The sequence below is a fragment of the Cetorhinus maximus genome, chromosome 2 (genome assembly GCF_964194155.1).
Source record: "Cetorhinus maximus chromosome 2, sCetMax3.hap1.1, whole genome shotgun sequence".
Taxonomy (NCBI): Eukaryota; Metazoa; Chordata; class Chondrichthyes; order Lamniformes; family Cetorhinidae; genus Cetorhinus; species Cetorhinus maximus.
The window spans coordinates 143,677,543-143,695,318 of NC_135880.1; the positions used below are offsets into that span (position 1 = coordinate 143,677,543).

Sequence of the window (17,776 nt, forward strand, 5' to 3'; positions counted from 1 at the left end):
GACCTGATGCCATGAGACTTCATGGGCCTGGAGTCCATGGGCAACTCCCTCCCAACTGTATCCCAATGTGCCACCACCTCTCGTGGGTCTGTCCTGCCGGTGGGACAGGACATACCAAGGGATGGTGAAGGTGGTGCCTGGGATATCTTATGATTCTGTGAATATCACTATGTCAGGCTGTTGCTTGACTAGTCTGTGGGACAGCTCTCCCAATTTTGGCACAAGCCCCCAGATGTTAGTAAAGAGGGTTTTGCAGGGTTGACAGGGCTGAGTTTGCTGTAGCCGTTTCCCGTGCCTAAGTCTATGTCTAGTGGTCCGTCCAGTTCCATTCCTTATAGACTTCATAGCAGTTTGATACAACTGGGTGGCTTGCTAGGCTATTTCAGGGGGCACTTTAAGAGTCAACCACATTGCTATGGGCCTGGAGTCACATGTAGGCCAGACCAGGTAAGGACAGCAGATTTCCTTCCCTAAAGGACATTCCTGAACCTAATGGGTTTTTAATGACAATCAATAATGATTCCATTGTCATCATTAGACTTTTTAATTCCAGATTTTTATTGAATTCAAATTCCACCATCCACTATGGTGGGATTCAAACCCTAGTCCCCAGAGCATTACCCTGGGTCTCTGGATTGCTAGTCCAGTGACAATACCACTACGCCACCACCTCCTACTAATTGAGGCTTACTATTCTATTCAAATCCATTGCTGCACTCCAGGAGTGTGTATCTTTGATATGATTCCTCCACCTATCTGTTCTGATGATCCTATTCAATTGTTGAAATTAACACAGTAAATAGCATCACATTTTTTTAAGTGACAGTGACTTGTGTGCCAGACTGTGCACTGCGATACATCACTCCAGGTTCAGACATGCTGATTACTGTACTATAACAGACTTTTCTTTATCTGTTTCAGTTCTTTTAAAAATCAATCAGTTGAACATAGCGGGTGAGTGGAGAAAACCATGTTTGTACCTGAATTTATTTGCAAAGTTTGTGTGATTAACATATACAGTTTGAAAAATGTAATTTGCCTTTTGGTTTAATGCAGGTGACAGGCCTCCCAGCCGTACTCCTGCAAAACCAAAATCACCTCAGCACTTTCCTGCAGGTATTCTTGCAAGTTTTCATTGCATTTCCTAGTTTTGTTTATAAATTGTTTTATTTGTCACTGAGGCACACCAAAAATAATAACAATTTCCACTGCAATAGAAAAGGCTAATAGAGAGGTTTTTTTGGGGTGAATTGAGAAAGATGATTTCCCCTAGTCAGCGAAGAGAGATGACTAATTTTAAAATTGTCATGAGAAGACCGAGGACAAAAGTTAGAAAAATCCTCTTTATTCAAGAGATTGACAGAGCATAAAATATTTCCCCATAAGAAATGATTGGGGCAAAGCTCATTACATCTTATAAGGAAACTTGAATAGATAACTGAAACAGAGAAAAATAGAGGAGAAAGCAGTACATCAGCATGGTCATGATGGGTTGATTCCTTCTGTGTTGTAAAATTCTATAGTCACACTGTTTCAACTATGTCCTGAATATGTCAAAAAATATATCACTATCAATCATAATGTGCATGGCTTCCCTTCCCTTAGTAGTTTTTTGCAATACTGAGCTATACAGACCAGGAATGGCCCAGATTTAATTTCTTACTTTTACTTAATTAACTGATCTTAACATGATTCTTGGATTTTTAAAAATTGTTTCATGGAATGTGCGTCTCGCTGTCTGGGCCAGCATTTATTGTCCATCCCTAGTTGCCCTTGGGAAGGTGGTAGTGAGCTGCCTTCTTGAACCGCTGCAGTCCATGTGGTGTAGGTACACTGACAGTGCTGTTAGGGAGGGAGTTCCAGGATTTTGACCCAGCGACAGTAATATATTTCCAAGTCAGGATGGTGAGTGGCTTAGAGGGAAACTCGCAGGTGGTGGTATTCCCATGCATTTGCTGCCCTTGTCCTTCTCAGTGGTAGAAGTTGCAGGTTTGGAAGGTGCTGTTGAAGGAGCCTTTGCGAGTTTCTGCAGTGCATGTATAGGATATTTTATTATATATCTGTAGCCCTTACTTTTAGGTATTAAAGGATATTGTCATAATTTCCCTCTAACACAAATTCAAGGACTGATAAAAATGCTGATATTTGTTAAATTAAATTAATGAGTTAAAACATAGCCCCTTACATGTGATGCATATGAGACCCATACTGAAGATAACTCACATGCAAAAGATTCTTCATTAGGAACCCGTAAGCATGTTATCTTGACTGTTTACCTAGCCTCAGCAAACAAGGTCAAAGCCCCCAAGAAACTCCAATGTGTTGTCACTTCTTAAATTTTAACTACATATAACAATTCAGGGTACAATATGCCATTATGCTCTATGTGTATGTTGTTGATATGTAAACTCATTGGCATAGAATTACGTATAATATCCAGCCAAGTAGCAAGCAGCCTGATCGCTGCTCAGTGACTATGCTGGAAAATGTGTGTATATGGACACTTGGAAGATCAGGTTTGGAAGTGATGTCTTTCGCAGTTGAATGGCCCACCACACAAAGACTGACCAGTTGGGTAATATACCAAAAGGTGCCTGACCCCTGCGAGGACAAAATGGAGCAACAGCAGGAAAAGAGAAGGTTTTTTAAATTAATAATGGGGCACATCTATGTTTTGCAGGTGGTACTGATGAACTAATGATGAAGCTGATGAAGAGACGGGCAAAGCTGGCAGAAGATCAGTAAACTTTGATTCTAACAAGCATCCAACTTACTAAATTAGAGAACCTGTGAACACCAGCGTTGCATTCAATTGAAATCATTGACTCTTTTAACATGGAAAAGCTTTAAATTAAGATAAATGTACAAGAAATGAATTGGAAGAGTTGCAGGTTTTACCAATCTGCTTCTCTTTTGCGTCAAATCCCAGTGATAGAGGAGGTGACGTTCTCACAAGGACAATTTGATCAAAGGGCTGGTTCTGTTGTTGGGAGATTCTATCTCTCAGTTTGAGGGATTGACTGCATTTTTCTATTTCATATACTGAGATATGCCAAAAGTTTGGAACAAATGACAGGACTTTCATCCAAGAGAAAACTTTAAAATCTTTGAAATTGGGATGGTGGATAATCACCATCACAAGAATGAATGAAAAAATGAATTGTTGGGGTGGAAAACAATCGTGAAAGCAGTAACAAAGGATTACAGTACGGGGGGTGAGGGGCGGCATTGTTAAGCAAGTTACAACGATGTGTAGCCATCATTTTAGAAGTTCAACTCAGGTGTGCAAAAGCAGAAAAAAAACTTATATTTCACATCCTCAGGACACCCTAAAGCGTTTTAAAGCACATGAAGTACCCTTTTGAAGTGTAGTCACTGTTATGATGTAGGGTCACCTGACAGCCAATTTGCACACTGCAAGGTCCCACAAACAACAAAGAGATAATAACCAGATAATTTGTTTTAGTGATCTTGGTTGAGAGATAGATATTGGTCAGGGCACCTTTTTGGCAAATAGTGCCATGGGAGCTTTTATACACCTGAACGGATGACGCCTTGGTTTAGCATCTCATCTGAAATATGGCACTTCTGTCACTGCAGCTGTCTCTTGTTACTGCAATGGAGTGTCAGCCTTCATTGTGCTCAACTCCATTGTGTGTGGCTTCAACCCATGACCTTCTGACTCAGGTGAGAGAGCCATGGCTGAAATATTACAAAACCCAGGTGAGAGATACAATGTTTGCAAGCACTTTACTTTCAGTTAGGAGTTGAGAGAAAACTAAGGTTAGTGTTTCTGCTGGTATTGTAATTAAAGTCAAAAATGGGCAGAATGCATCTAATTTGAAAGCCTTGAATCTGAAGAATTTTATTTTATCATTCAATCATATTGGTGAGTCTTTGCTTTTAAAATGTCTTTGTATTCATGAATCACTAACCAGACATCCCAAGAAAGCACTTAATTTCACATTGCTGGATTCGGCAGTCGAGGTTTTCATTGAAAGTTTCTCTCTTTCCCTAAACTCCGCTAGTGGCAGTCTCAAGGTTATGCAACACATGCTTGGTCATTGTATCATATAGCACAGAATGTCTTTCAGCCCATCTCACTTGCACTGACTCTTTAAGAGCTATCCAGTTAGTCCTAATCCAGTACTCTTTCCCCAAAGACATGAAACTTTTTATTCTAAGTATAGATGTTATAAAACCAAGCAGCAAATTGCAGTACGGTATTTACAAATTATCTGAACCCCTGTCAATATTGTAGTAGGAGCAGTCTGGAAATCAACCTTGCGATAACAGGAACAAAAGTAATCCCAGATTAACATTTTAATATGCTGTAGGTCGGGCTGGTCCAATGTGTATCACTGGGGACAGATCCCCAGTAATCAGGTTCTCAAAGCCCAGGCAACTTTGTGGGTCTGAAAAGATTTCTTTGTGTCCTGTCTCGTCACCTAAATCAGAACATGCAGAGGTCTTAGAATCAGCAACCTGAGTATGTGCAAATTAATAGGTGATTGATTTCACCTTTATAGCTCTTGAGGCCAAACAAGCTAGGAGACCTAGTACAATGGATAAAGGGGAATCAGTAGTTGTAGTGTATTTGGATTTTCAAAAAACATTTGACAAGGTGCCGAACAATAGGATATTGTACTAAATTAGAACTCATGAGATTGGGGGTTGAGGGTTGGTTAATAGAAAACAGAGAGTAGTGATAAACAGGACATTTTCTGGTTGGTAGGCTGTAACCGGCAGGGTACCACAAAGTACTTAACTATTTTCAATCTATATTCAACTCAAATGAGGAAACTGAGGGTAACATATGACTTTTTCTGACAATACAAAGATAGGTCGAAAAGTAAGTATGGGAAGGATGCAAAGAGGCTGCAGAGGGATGTAGACAAGTCAGCAGATGGAATACAATGTGGCAAAGTGTGAAGTTATCCACTTTGGAAAGATAAATAAAAATGGCAGATATTTTTTGAATGGTGACAAACTGGGAAATGTTTGCATTCAGAGAGACTTGGCTGTCACTGTACATGAATCACAGAAAATTAACATCCAGGTACAGCAAACAATTAGCAAGGAAATTCTATGTTAGATTTTATTACAAAAAGATTAAAGTGTAAGAGTAAAGAAGTCTTACTACAATTGTACAGGGCATTGGTCTCCTTACCTAAGGAAGAACATACTGGTTCTAGAGAAAGTGCAATGAAGATTTACTAGATTGGTTCCTGTGATGAGGGGGGATTGTCCTATGAGGAGATGTTGAGAAGAATAGATCTAGATTCCATGGAGTTTAAAGGAATGAGCCAAGATCTAATTGAAACATATCTAATTGAAACGTGAAACATAAAGTTCTTAACAGACTTCACAGGCTAGATACTGAGAAAATGGTCCCCCCGGCTGACGACTCAGGAATAGGGGGTCACAGTCTTAGAATAAGGGTTTGGCCGTAGAGGACTGAGATGAGAAGAAGTTTCTTCATTCACAGATTTGGGTCTTTTTAGAATTCTCTACACCAGAGCGCTGTGGAAGCTCTGTTGTTGAGTATATTCAATACAGAGGTCAATAACCTTTTGGATAAATGGGCATTGAGGGATATGGGAATAATGTGGGAAGTTGGAGCTAAGGGAGAAGGTCTTTCATGTTATTGTTGAATGGTGGAGCAGACTTGAAGGACTAAATGGCCTACTCCAGCTCTTATTTCTTATGGACTTAAGTCCTTTCCTTCAGATCACGAGGGTGCCTAATTGTCAGATTGTTGCTTTTCTGTTTTTTATCTAATATATTTTGAAATTGTATTGGGAGTAGGAGTGGATTTGTTCTGTTGCTCTACTGCATTTATTAAGAATGTAGAGCATATTTTGTGCAAAGATGTCTTGCACCAATAATACTATGTACAAAATGTATGTATCAGTGCCTGTGACTCTCTAATTCAAATAAAACATCAGTGTTTTGTATATCACATGTATCATTTCATGTTGATAAACTATATTGAGGGGGTGGTTGCATACCTCATTTATATTAACTGTGCTGACTAAAATTAGGTAGAATGTATCTTGTCTGAGAAAGCAAATGCATTCTCTGCAGTGTAAAGTGAGAAAAGTAAGTATTGGTTAGGAGTTAGTTTAAAAAAAACCTTAATATTTTAGTTGGCATTTGAACTAAACAAATTGTAAAAATATGCAGAGCATTTGTAATGATGCTGCACGGGGAGAGAGAAACCCAAGCACTTTGTAAAGTGACTTCGTGATTCATAGATACAATGTTCAAACAGATTGCATCAACTATGGGGTTGGGATATCTCAGATTATCATGTGTGTCAACATTACAAAGGGTCACAAAGATTTTCCCTATTTCTAGTCACAGTTAACAAAAACCGCGCATTTCCTTACCGCTCCTTACCTAGAGAGAGGAGTCCCACAGTGATTTACCTGGCAATGAACCAAGCAAAAAAGGGAAGATGGGTTTGAAGGTGCAATGGCATGGTTGAAGCAAAGCAGGCTTTTGAAGGTGTGGACAAGTAGATGACACAAAAGTACAAAGTTCCAGATTGTTGGGGCATAGCTGTTGATGAAGCTTCCTGTAATTGTGGTGTGGAAGGGGGGCAAGAAGTAGGTCAATGAGGGAGGAGGGTCTCAGGAAAATCTGGTTGGAGGAGAGCATGGAGGTAGGGAAGGGTGAGACCATGAATGGAGTTCTGTATGAGGTCAAGAATCGTAGCAGATTCTCTGGGTGCATGAAATAATGGGACTTGGTGACAGTCAGGGTAATGACAGTAGAGGCTGCAATGTTGTGGACGATTGTCGTTGATGGGAATGTGTAAGTTGTGAAGCCAGCAAGAGCTAATCTAGATTAAAGTTATGTTGGTCGTGGGGCATAAGAGAGGTAGGTAAGCAGTATTTTGGAGGTGAATGAATGCAGTCTTGGTGATCAGATTTGGAGAGCTGAGGTTGGGGGTGTTAAACCTTAAATTAATAGAGTGAAAGCCAGAGGCTATTAAGCATTTTTGGAAATCAAAGGTGAATACTCTGCTACCATTAAGCTGGTGAATGTATAGCACACCTCATGTGAAAGGGTGGCAACAGCCTGGTATAGATGGAGGAGCAAATGTCAACTAACATTAAGTGAACTCTCTAATCCTCTTCAAATAATGCTATTGATTCTCCTATGTCCACTTAAGAAGGCAGATGGGGACCTCTGTTTACCATTTGATCTGAAAAACAGCAGTCCTGACAGTGCAACATTATCTCATTACTGCACTGGAATTTCACCCCAGATTTAACATGTCCCTGGAGTAGGGTTTGAACCACCAATCTTCTGACTCAGAGGCATAACATGCTACCATTGAGCCATGGCTAACACCTATTGGCATACATATGAAAGTTGATCTCATACTTCTAGGTGATGTTGCTGAGGGATTGAATATAAAATCCTGAGGTAGATCAGCAAAGAATGTTTGGACCCATAATGAGAAGTCATTGGAGACAAGGTAATACTTTTGATGTGACAACAGGGAGGAGTGGAATCATAAGACCATAAGACATAAGAGCAGAAGGAGGCCATCCAGCCCATCGAGTCTGCTCCGCCATTCAATGAGATCATGGCTGATCTGATAATCCTCAACTCCACTTTCCTGACTTTTCCCCATAACCCTCGCTTCCCTTACTGATTAAAAATCTGTCTATCTCAGCCTTGAATATACTTAATGACCCAGCCCCTATAGCCCTCTGCGGTAAAGAATTCCACAGATTCACTACCCCCTGAGAGAAGAAATTCCTCCTCATCTCTGTTTTAAATGGGCGACCCCTTACTCTGAGATTATGCCCTCTGGTCCTAGATTCTCCCACAAGGGGAAACAACCTCCCAGCATCTACCCTGTCAAGCCCCCTAAGAATCTTATATATTTCAATAAGGTTGCCTCTCATTCTTCTAAACTCCAATGAGTACAAGCTCAACCTATAAGGAAGGATCAACCTAGTGAACCATCTTTGGGCTGCGGCCAATGCCAGTGTATCTTTCCTTAGACACAGGGACCAAAACTGTTCACAGTATTTTAGATGTGCTTTAACTAGTTAGTGCCTTGTATAGTTGTACCAAGACTTTTCCCTATTTTTATATTCCATTCCCTTTGAAATAAAGGCCAACATTCCATTTGCCTCACCTGCTGAACTTGTTTGTTAGCTTTCTGTGATCCATGCACGAAAGCCCCCAAATCCCTCTGTGCTGCAGATTTCAGCTGTCTTTCTCCATTTAAATAATATTCAGCTCCTCTATTCCTAACAAAGTGCATTACCTCACATTTTCCCACATTATATTTCATATGCCAAGCTTTTACGCAATCACTTGTCCTGTCTATATCCCTCTGTAGACTCTTTGTGTCATCCTCCCACCTATTTTTGTGTCATCTGCAAACTTGGCGATAATACATTCACTTCCCTCATCCAAGTCATTAACATATATTGTAAATAATTGTGGCCCCAGCACTGAATCCTGCGGCAGTGCACTAGTTACAGGTTGCCATCCTGAAAATGCCCCCTTTATCCCAACTCTCTGTCTTCTATTAGTTAGCCAATTCTCTATCCATGCTAATATACTACCCCCAACGCCATGGGCTCTTATCTTATTAAGTAGCCTTATGTGCAGTACCTTATCAAATGCCTTTTGGAAATCCAAATATATTACACCCACTGGTTCCCCTTTATCTATCCTGCTTGTTACCTCCTGAAAGCATTCTAATAAATTTGTCAGGCATGATTTCCCCTTCGTGAAGCCATGCTGACTCTGCTTGATTAGATTGTGTATTTCTAAATGCTCTGCTATTACATCCTTTATAATAACCTCTAACATTTTCCCAATGACAGGTATTTAGGTAACTGGCCTTTAGTTACCTGTTTATTGTCTCCCTCCCTTTTTGAATAAAGGTGTTACATTGTCAGTTTTCCAATCCTCTGGGACTTTTCCAGAATTTAAGGGTTCTTGGAAGTTTACTACCAGTGCATCCACTATCTCTGTAGTTACTTCCTTTAATATCCTAGAATGCAACCCATCAGGTCCAGGGGGCTCATTGGCCTTTAGCCCTATCAGTTTCCCTAGTACTTTTTCTCTAGTGATAGTTATTGTATTTATTTCCTCCCACTTTTGCCCCTTGATTATTTAGCATTTTTAGAATGCTATTAGTGTCTTCTACCATGAAGAGTGATGCAAAGTATTTATTTAGCTCCTCTGCCATTTCCTGGTTTCCCATTATTATTTCCCCAGCCTCATTCTCTTAGGGGCCTATATTCACTTTGACCTCCCTGTTCCTTTTTATATATTTAAAGAATCTCTTACTATCCATTTTTATATTATTTGCTAGTTTACAATCAAAGTTTATTTTCTCCCTTTTTTTTGGTCATCTTTTGTTGCTTTTTAAAACCTTCCCAATCCTCTGGCTTACCACTAATCTTTGCCACATTGTATGTTTTTTTCTTTCAATTTGATACTATCCTTAACTTTCTTGGTTAACCATGGTTGGTTTATCCCCTTCCTTGAATCCTTCTTCCTCACTGGGATAACCTTTGCTGTGAGTCATGAACTATTTTCTTAAATGTCTGCCATTGTTCATCAGCCGTCTTTTCTGCTAAACTCCTTTCCCAGTCCACTCCAGCCAACTGTTCCCTCATTCCTTTGTAATTACCCTTATTTAAGTTTGGCACAGTTGTTTTCTACCCAAGTTTCTCACTCTCAAACTGAATGCTAAATTCTACCATGTCAGGGTCACTGTTTTCCAGGGGATCTTTTACCCTGAGATCATTTCTTAAACCTTTCTCATTACACATTACAAAATCCAAAATAGCCTGATCCCTGGTTGGATCCACAACATAATGTTCTAGGAAGTGCCCAAATACATTCCACAAATTCTTCCTTGTGGTTACCTCTGCCAATTTGATTTTCCCAATCTACATGAAGATTAAAATCACCCTTTTTTACACGCTCTCATTATCTTCTGATTTATTCTCAGTCCTACAGTATAGCTACGTTAGGGGGCCTATAGACTACTCCCACTAGTGTCTTCTTCCCCTCGTTATTTCTTACCTCCACCCACATGGATTCTAACATCTTCCAATCCAAGATCCTTTCTTGCTATCGTACTTATTCCATCTCTTACTAACAAAGCTACCCCACCACTCTTTCCTTCCTGCCTGTCTTTTTGAAAAGTCACACACCATTGAATATTTAGTTCCCAGCTTTTATCTCCTTGTAACCATGTCTCTGTAATGGCTATAAGATCATAACCATTAACCTCTATTTGTGCCGTTAATTCATTTATTTTGTTCTGAATACAGCATGCATTTAAGTAAAGAGCCATTCATTTTGCCTTTTTACCATTTTTTCCCCCTTTGATCCTATTTGCTGCTGTTTTTTTATGTTTGTACACTCTGTCATTTCCTGTCACACTCTGGATAACATTACCCAAATAGCTGACCTGCAATGCTGCTATATCCTTTTGCTTTATAACCCTATCCATCTCCTTTCCAGAAACCTCCCACCACCACTCCATCTCTACTTAGGTTAAAGCCCTCTCTACACCCTTAGTTATTTAATTCACCAGGACACTGGTCCCTGCATGGTTCAAGTGAAGCCTGTCCCACTGGAACAGTTCCCTTCAACCCCAGTACTACTGCCAGTGCCCCATGAGCTGAAACCCATTCCTCCCACACCAACCTTTGAGCCACCATAAAATTGCCTATGCCAAGGAGGTGAACAATGAAGGAATGGTGTTGGAGATGGACAGAGGGGTTGATAATGCCAGAGGCAACAGAGAAGTTGAAGAAAACAAGAAGTGCCAGGGAGCCACAATCACATCGTGTTGAAAAGCAGCTGAGGGTAAAAAAAAAATTCCTGAGGCTACACACTTCTGTGGTTCCGAGTGTCCTTGCCCTTGTAAATAAATAAGCTTCAGCAAAATAATTTCACAAAAGCCGTTTTTTGCTCAATAAAGGCTAAGCATGTGAAAATTTCCCAGGTTTTAAAGCTATGATGGAATCCACATTCCTCCTCACCTTTTGAAGAGCCTCCATATGTGTAATTTGCACTGATTTCCCATAATTGGTCTTTGTTGAATGCAGAATAGTTTTTTATACAATTATCTTGCAATAATGAAAGTCTCTCTTGGCACTCAGAGTGAGGGTAGCTTGTGTATGAATGAGGGCAAGTATATGGTTTCCAGTGCTCCTCACTGGAGGGGCCTCAGTACCTCATCTTTCTATCAGGCACTTTACAGCCTTCCAGCATAAATGTTTGACTTCTGCAATTTTCAATTCACCACTTCCATTTTCTCAGACAGCAGGTGCAGGTAATGGAAGGTGGCTGTACAAGACGTGCTGAGAGTGGAGGTGGTGTGGGCTGGTATTTGGATTGGGAATCCCCTTTCAGTGCTTGGCCAGCCAGTGCTCCTCATACCTGGGGTTTATTTGTCCTCCTTCTGTCATCTTTGTGGACCACAGGAAAAATAGCAACACTTGTCTTTATATAATGGCTTTAATGCAATAAAATGCCTCAAGTCGCTTAAAAGGAGCATTAAAAAATTGGACACTGTGTTACATAAAGCGGTATTGGGGCAGATGACCAAAAACTTGGTCAATAAGATAGATTTTAAGGAATGGCTTAATTTAAGGAAAGAGGGGTAGAGATGGAGAGAGGGTTAGGGACCAGTGCTTAGGAACCAAGCAGGTGAAGGTGCAACCACCAATAGTGACATTCGAGAGTCTGTGATTGGAAGACTGCATGTATCAGAGAGGGTTGCAAGGCTGGAGATCATTGCAGAGATTTTTGGGGGAGGGGGGGCGGGCGCGAGGCCATATAGGGATTTGAACAATAAGAATTTTAAAAATTAGGTGTTGCCCAAAAGGGAACCATTGTAGGTCAGTGAGCACAGGGCTGTTAGGTGAACGTGACTTGGTGTGAGTTAAGGCACAGGCAACAGTGTTTTGGATGATCTCAAGTTTACAGGCAGTATAAGGTAGGTGGTCAGCCTGGAAAGCAATGGAAGTCATGTCTAGGAGGTAATAAATGAATGGATGAGGATTTCAGCAGCTGAGATGGGACGGACTTGGTCAATGTTACACAGGGCAAAATAAAGCATCATAGCGATGGCACAGATATGCGGTTGGAAACTCATCTTGGGTTCAAATATGACACCCCGAGAAAAGTCTTAGACAGTTGGCAAGGAGACTGATGGGCTCATGGCCAGGGAATGGTGCTTGGGGCAAAAAACAAAGACTGTGGCTTTGGTCTTCCCAGTATCAAGTTGAAGAAATTTCTCATGTAGTATAGAATGTCAGACAAGCAGTCTGACAATTGAGAGATAATGAAGGGGTCAAAAGAAATGGTGATCGGGTAGAGCTGGGTGTCATCAGTGTTCCTGTGAAACTGTCACTATTTTTCTGATGACATTGCGCAGGGGCAGCAGGAGTATAAATAGTTGGAAGAGTCCATGAATGGAGCCTCGGAGGGCACCAAAAATAACAGTGCTGGGCAGGAATGAAACCATTGCAGGTGATTTGCTGGCTATGAGTCAAAAGGCTACAACAGGTCAAATTTTACTGTTGCTACTCTCAGTCACATAGGATGTCATTTGTGAATGAGAGTTTACGTGGAGGGAGAGATTAAGGGAGGATAAGATGACAGTTACCACAGATGGGAGAGAGCATGATGAATTGAGATGGCGGTTGAATTCAGCAAAGTTGCTCAGTGCAGACATTGAGGGGGGAAAGAAATGACAGAGATATTTGGGTGGGCAGTAGAGAATGAAGATTTTAAATGAGAGGCAAGATGAGATGCTCAAAAGGAGGAGAAATTACCAGAGGGACAGACCGAAGTGTGGTTTGGTGATAAAGGCCACACTACTGCTATGGTAGTCTGGGGAGGACAAGTGGTGATAGGTATAGCGGGCGGGGTGGCTTCATTTTGGGGAAAGTCATCACTGCAGTCTTATTTGCATCAAAAAAGTACCAGGCAAGCAGGATATGTTTGGTATCACAATGATGTGCTGGCATGTTACTCCAAAACTAAAATCAATAAAACTTTACAAGAGTAACTGGTTGAAAGTTATTTTATTTCCTTATTAGATAAATTTTCAGTTCACAGTGTTTGGTTTCATCAAAGTGAAAATCTAGGTAGAATACTCCTCAAGCAACCTGAGGATTCTATATGTGAAGTGAAAGGAATTCACTATCCTATATGCTCTGCAGTACAGAAAAAGAGATTTAAAATCATGTTTAAGATGTATGTGTCTCAGCAGGGACACGTGGACTATGTAATTTGGGGACAGAATTTCAACTTGCTGCCACAGCAAAAGACTGCCATTGTGGATTGGTTGGCTTATTACTGTTGTCACCGAATTTGCACTTCAAGGATTTGGTTTTATTAGAAACGAAATTTGGGCTGTTTAAATAACGGACAGCCAATCTACAATGCCAATTTACACATGGATGGGTAAATTAAAAATACACCCTAATTCTTCTTGAATCCAAGGATAGGCAACTGGGCAAAAAAGATGAGGAAAGAACTTGTACCTATATAGTGCCTTACATGACTTCAGGTTGCCCCAAAGCACTTTACAGCCAACGTAGTACTTTTGAAGTGTACTCACCATTGTAATGTAGGAAATGCAGCAGCCAATTTATGCACAGCAAGTTCCCACAAACAGCAATGATATAATGACCAGATAATCTGTTTAAAAGTGATGGTTGGTTGAAGGATAAATATCAGCCAGGACACCAAATAGAATTTCCCTGCTCAAGTGTCATGGGATCTTTTACATCCACCCCAAGGGGCAGATGAGGACTTCAGTTTAACGTCTCATCCAAAAGACAGCACCTCCAACAGTGCAGCACATCCTCGGTATTGCACTGAAATATCAGCCTAGATTTTGCACTCAGGTCTGTGGAGTAGGTCTTGAGCCCACAACCTTTGGCTCAGAGGCGAGCATGCTACCATTGAACTACGGTCGACACTCCAAAGAAATAAAGATCTGCATTTATATCGGGCCTCAGGGTCCCAGAGCTCTTTACAACCGAAAGAGGGAATTTTATGCACTTGTGGTAGGCTTGTACTGTAACTCTTCAAATCAGTGCTCCTATCCTAAACATACTAATCACAATATCATATTTTAAACAAAATGTTAAAAAAATTAAGTGAAGCTAAAACCTGTAATTTAGATTACTGCGTTATTTACAAAGAACTAAAAAAAACCTTGCAAGTATCAAGATGTACAAATAACACTGATCTCCTCAATGCGGAAGTTACTGACTAACACAAACTCAGTGTGGTTTGTAGATATAAGAAAATAAGATTTTAACAATCACCATGCTAAATTACAAATAAATTGGCCTACATAAACATACCTTACACAATCTTTTTGCAGATTTTTATAAAAACCCAAATGGTCTGTGATCCGAATAAAATTGCAGAAATTACAAGAGCAATTCAGTTAGTTTAGCTTTAAGCTACATTGGTCCAAGACTTATGTTAAGGGGATATGTATAAAAATTATGGCCTGTAGTAGCTGAAAAAAGCAGATATAAGGTTGTTAGCCTGGCCAAAACAACATGCAAAAATAAGCACATAAATGGGCAAAAAAAGTTTTGTACATGAAATTTCAGTGCACTTTTTAAAAATCTGCAAAAATCTGCTATTCAATATTTTACCAAAGTAGGGCTGAAATCATTGAGTTTTTAAAATGTTTTACATTGTTATACTAAAAGTTTGAGATTACAAGATGGGGGATATATTTTGTAGGGATGCTTGATCAAAATGGAGTAATTGAGCCATGGAGCCACAGTCTATTCCTAAAGCAGTCCATGGTAGATATGCTGAACCCCTCTTTCTTAAACTTGCTATACATCTTTGGTGCATGACAACATGAAACTTTATTCGCTTTGAAACAACAGTTAACAAAGCTAAGTTATAGCAGTGAAAGAAGAATCTATACAAAAAAAATATGTATCATGCTCATGGGACTGGACTGTCTTGACTGCATCATAACACAGTATGCGGACAATCATTTGAAAACACCGATTTTATTGCCGCTATTAAGGCAGTCTGCATTGGGCGACGTGCAGGAGATTACAGAGACATTTACATCACAATAAAACAGAACAATTTAGCAAATTAGGTGAGTGCTTCTCCACTTCTGTGGAAGTGGGTTCAAGGAGCTGAAGCATCCATAGCAAGCATGGGCTCAATTCTCTTCAGGTCTGAAATAGTATCTCACAGGGGGACCTGGCAGATCTTCATCACCATCGGATTCAGGTGCAAAAGACACAGTCAAATCAACATACTTCTTCTCTGATGCTGGTTTCACCAACTTCTGCATTCTGCAATGGAAAAATAACCACATGTATGTAAAACTTTAAATGATTTAAATTTAATCAGAGATTAGATACCATCTGTCCCTTTCCTCACTCAGCTAAAAGTGGTCCTTTGTAGCCGGATTCGCAAAGTGTACTACAAGTGCATCATGTAGATTGACAATCACTGAGATTGGACAGGACACTGGGAAAACATCTCGAGTCTTCTCTGAATTGTACTGTGGGATCTTTTACACCCGCCTGAGGGGGCAGGTGGGGCCTCGGTTGAACTCACATCCCCCTCGTAGCATTCCTTCAGTTTTGTACTAGAGTGTAGAACTTAAAAGTTGGCTGAGGTTTTCCACTTCTGTGCTTGTCAACCCATAAGTAAAATGAACGGGCAGAAAATCGTAGCTTCCTGAGTGAAGTGGAAACTCCAGGACATTCTGTTCCAGTGGAAATTCTCAAGAAGCATCAACTCTCCTTCTCCACGACAGGCCTGATATGTCTAATTTCCATTAGACCTAAGTAACCAGCTTATACTGAACTGTCACTTTCCATTAATCTCTGAGCCAGTGATGGCACAATTAAATTCATTTTTGCACGTAATCAAACTGATCTCTTTATTTTACTATCACAACAGTTTAGTGAAGATAAATAGATATGGAAAAAGGTGATTTCCCACCTGTTTATAACTATAAATATCATCAGTTTAGTCCGTTTGGGTCAGATAAAGCTGACTCTTTTTGAATGCTCTGCTCCCCAGTAATAATAAGAATCATATTGGGTAAATTTCCCTCCAATGTAGCCAAATATTGTGCCTCAGCTCCAAAATCAGAATGACACCCCGGTTGCAGTGATATTTTCCACTTCTCACCCTTATCATTCTGTACCATTTCTAAGTGAGATTGTTAATTTATGCTGATTTGGGGGCTAATTTGTGTTGTGTGCGAAACTATCCTGGATAGTTTCATACATAGCCCACAAGGAAAGAAAATGTGGGAAGATTTCACCTCATCACTCTGTCTGGATTACAACCCAGGTCATGGACATGACAGCTGGCTTCAGCCCACGGAAGCCTAGTGTCTAATATAATTGCGGTACATATTCAACAATTACCATATTATTTCTTTTACTAGTCAACTCCACCTTGCTATTTGTGATTTACTTACGTTAGTTTTAGTCGCTTCACGTGTCCTGGCATGACTGGTACATACAACATCTTCACTCCGTGAACCACCATAGTTGGCTCAATGCTGTATCTTTCCTGCAGTGAAAGGAAGTAGTCTCCATTACACTGTAAGCAAGTCTGAGATCAGTAATCAATTAAACCCTTTGCTCCCAGCATTCTACAAAAATTTGATTTGATTAAGTGTTACCTGTGGCTCAGTAACAGCACTCTTGTCTTCGAGTCAGAAGTATGTGGACTCAAGTCCAACTTCAGAGACTTGAGGACATAATTTAGGCTGACACCTAAGTGCATTACTGAGTGAGAGATGTTTAATGAGAGCAGATGGGGCCTCAGTTTAAGATGGGCATAAAAGATCCCAAGGTGCTCTTTGAAGGGGAACAGGGCAGTCCTCCCTAATGTTTCGGTCAATATTTATCCCTCAACCAAAACCTAAAATCAGATGATTGACTTCATTCAAAAGTAAAATACTGTAGCTGCTGGAAATCTGGAATAAAAGCAGAAAATGTTGGAAATATTCAGCAGGTCAGGCAGCATCTATGGAGCGAAAAACAGGGTTAACGTTTCAGATCTGTGACTTTTCATAAGAAATGGAAAAAGTTAGAAGTGCTCACAGCCTATTAGAATACGGGTCAAATTGGATCATTTGGAACTTAGAAGTGAAGGGGTTAATTGACCAGAACCCCAAAACTCTGGGAAAAAATGGACAATTGTGACAAAAAACGTGGGAGGCTGTAGAAAGGAGAAGTGAAGTATTAACCTGAATGAAGAAGTTCTTGATGGAGTAGAGAACGTGAGATTTTAAAAGGCCGATTGCAGTGCAAAGCAGCATAAAATGGACAAATAAGATTGTGGTTTCTGCATGAACATCGAATACAATAGCAAAGTGATGATGGTAACGAATCACATAAAATGTTCATTGGGCTACAGCTGGAGTACTGTGCATAGTTTTGATACCCCATTACATTGGAACAACAGAACTATCATGATAACAGTGATGAAACCCATCACCATATTTAAGATTCTCCAAATCAAGCAAAACAACAAAAACACTGCAGTTCGGAGTTGTAAGACTTTTGTTTGTCCAATATGAAGTGCACACTTTTACCACAGGGAAACATGTCCTGAAAACTTAGGCACTGGTTGGCAGAGTCAAAGCTCAAGAAGTCACAAGTGAATACAGGCTACTGCTGGAGTTTAACCAGCTAACAGCAAGCAGTGTTGGTAAGCATCTGCTGCTTGACCAGCTGGGCCT

At 40.3% G+C, this 17,776-nt stretch overlaps 2 protein-coding genes across 5 annotated transcripts in view; one reads left to right on the forward strand and one right to left on the reverse strand.

Annotated features, from left to right (window-relative positions):
- Positions 1-3,428, forward strand: part of LOC144698412 (signal-transducing adaptor protein 1-like) — a 56,175-nt gene extending 52,747 nt beyond the window's left edge. For all 4 annotated transcript variants that reach the window (XM_078570376.1, XM_078570357.1, XM_078570365.1 and 1 more), the window contains 3 exons: positions 922-954; positions 1,057-1,116; positions 2,681-3,428. In XM_078570376.1, the coding sequence (XP_078426502.1) occupies positions 922-954; positions 1,057-1,116; positions 2,681-2,745 (158 nt within the window). In that variant the 3' untranslated portion in view covers positions 2,746-3,428. The remainder of the gene's footprint in view (positions 1-921; positions 955-1,056; positions 1,117-2,680) is intronic.
- A 9,650-nt stretch (positions 3,429-13,078) lies between these two features.
- uba6 (ubiquitin like modifier activating enzyme 6) overlaps positions 13,079-17,776 on the reverse strand; it is a 147,187-nt gene continuing 142,489 nt past the window's right edge. The window contains exons 32-33 of the mRNA XM_078570336.1: positions 16,505-16,599; positions 13,079-15,359 (exon numbers count right to left, since the gene is read on the reverse strand). Coding sequence (XP_078426462.1) covers positions 15,224-15,359; positions 16,505-16,599 — 231 coding nt within the window. The 3' untranslated portion in view covers positions 13,079-15,223. The remainder of the gene's footprint in view (positions 15,360-16,504; positions 16,600-17,776) is intronic.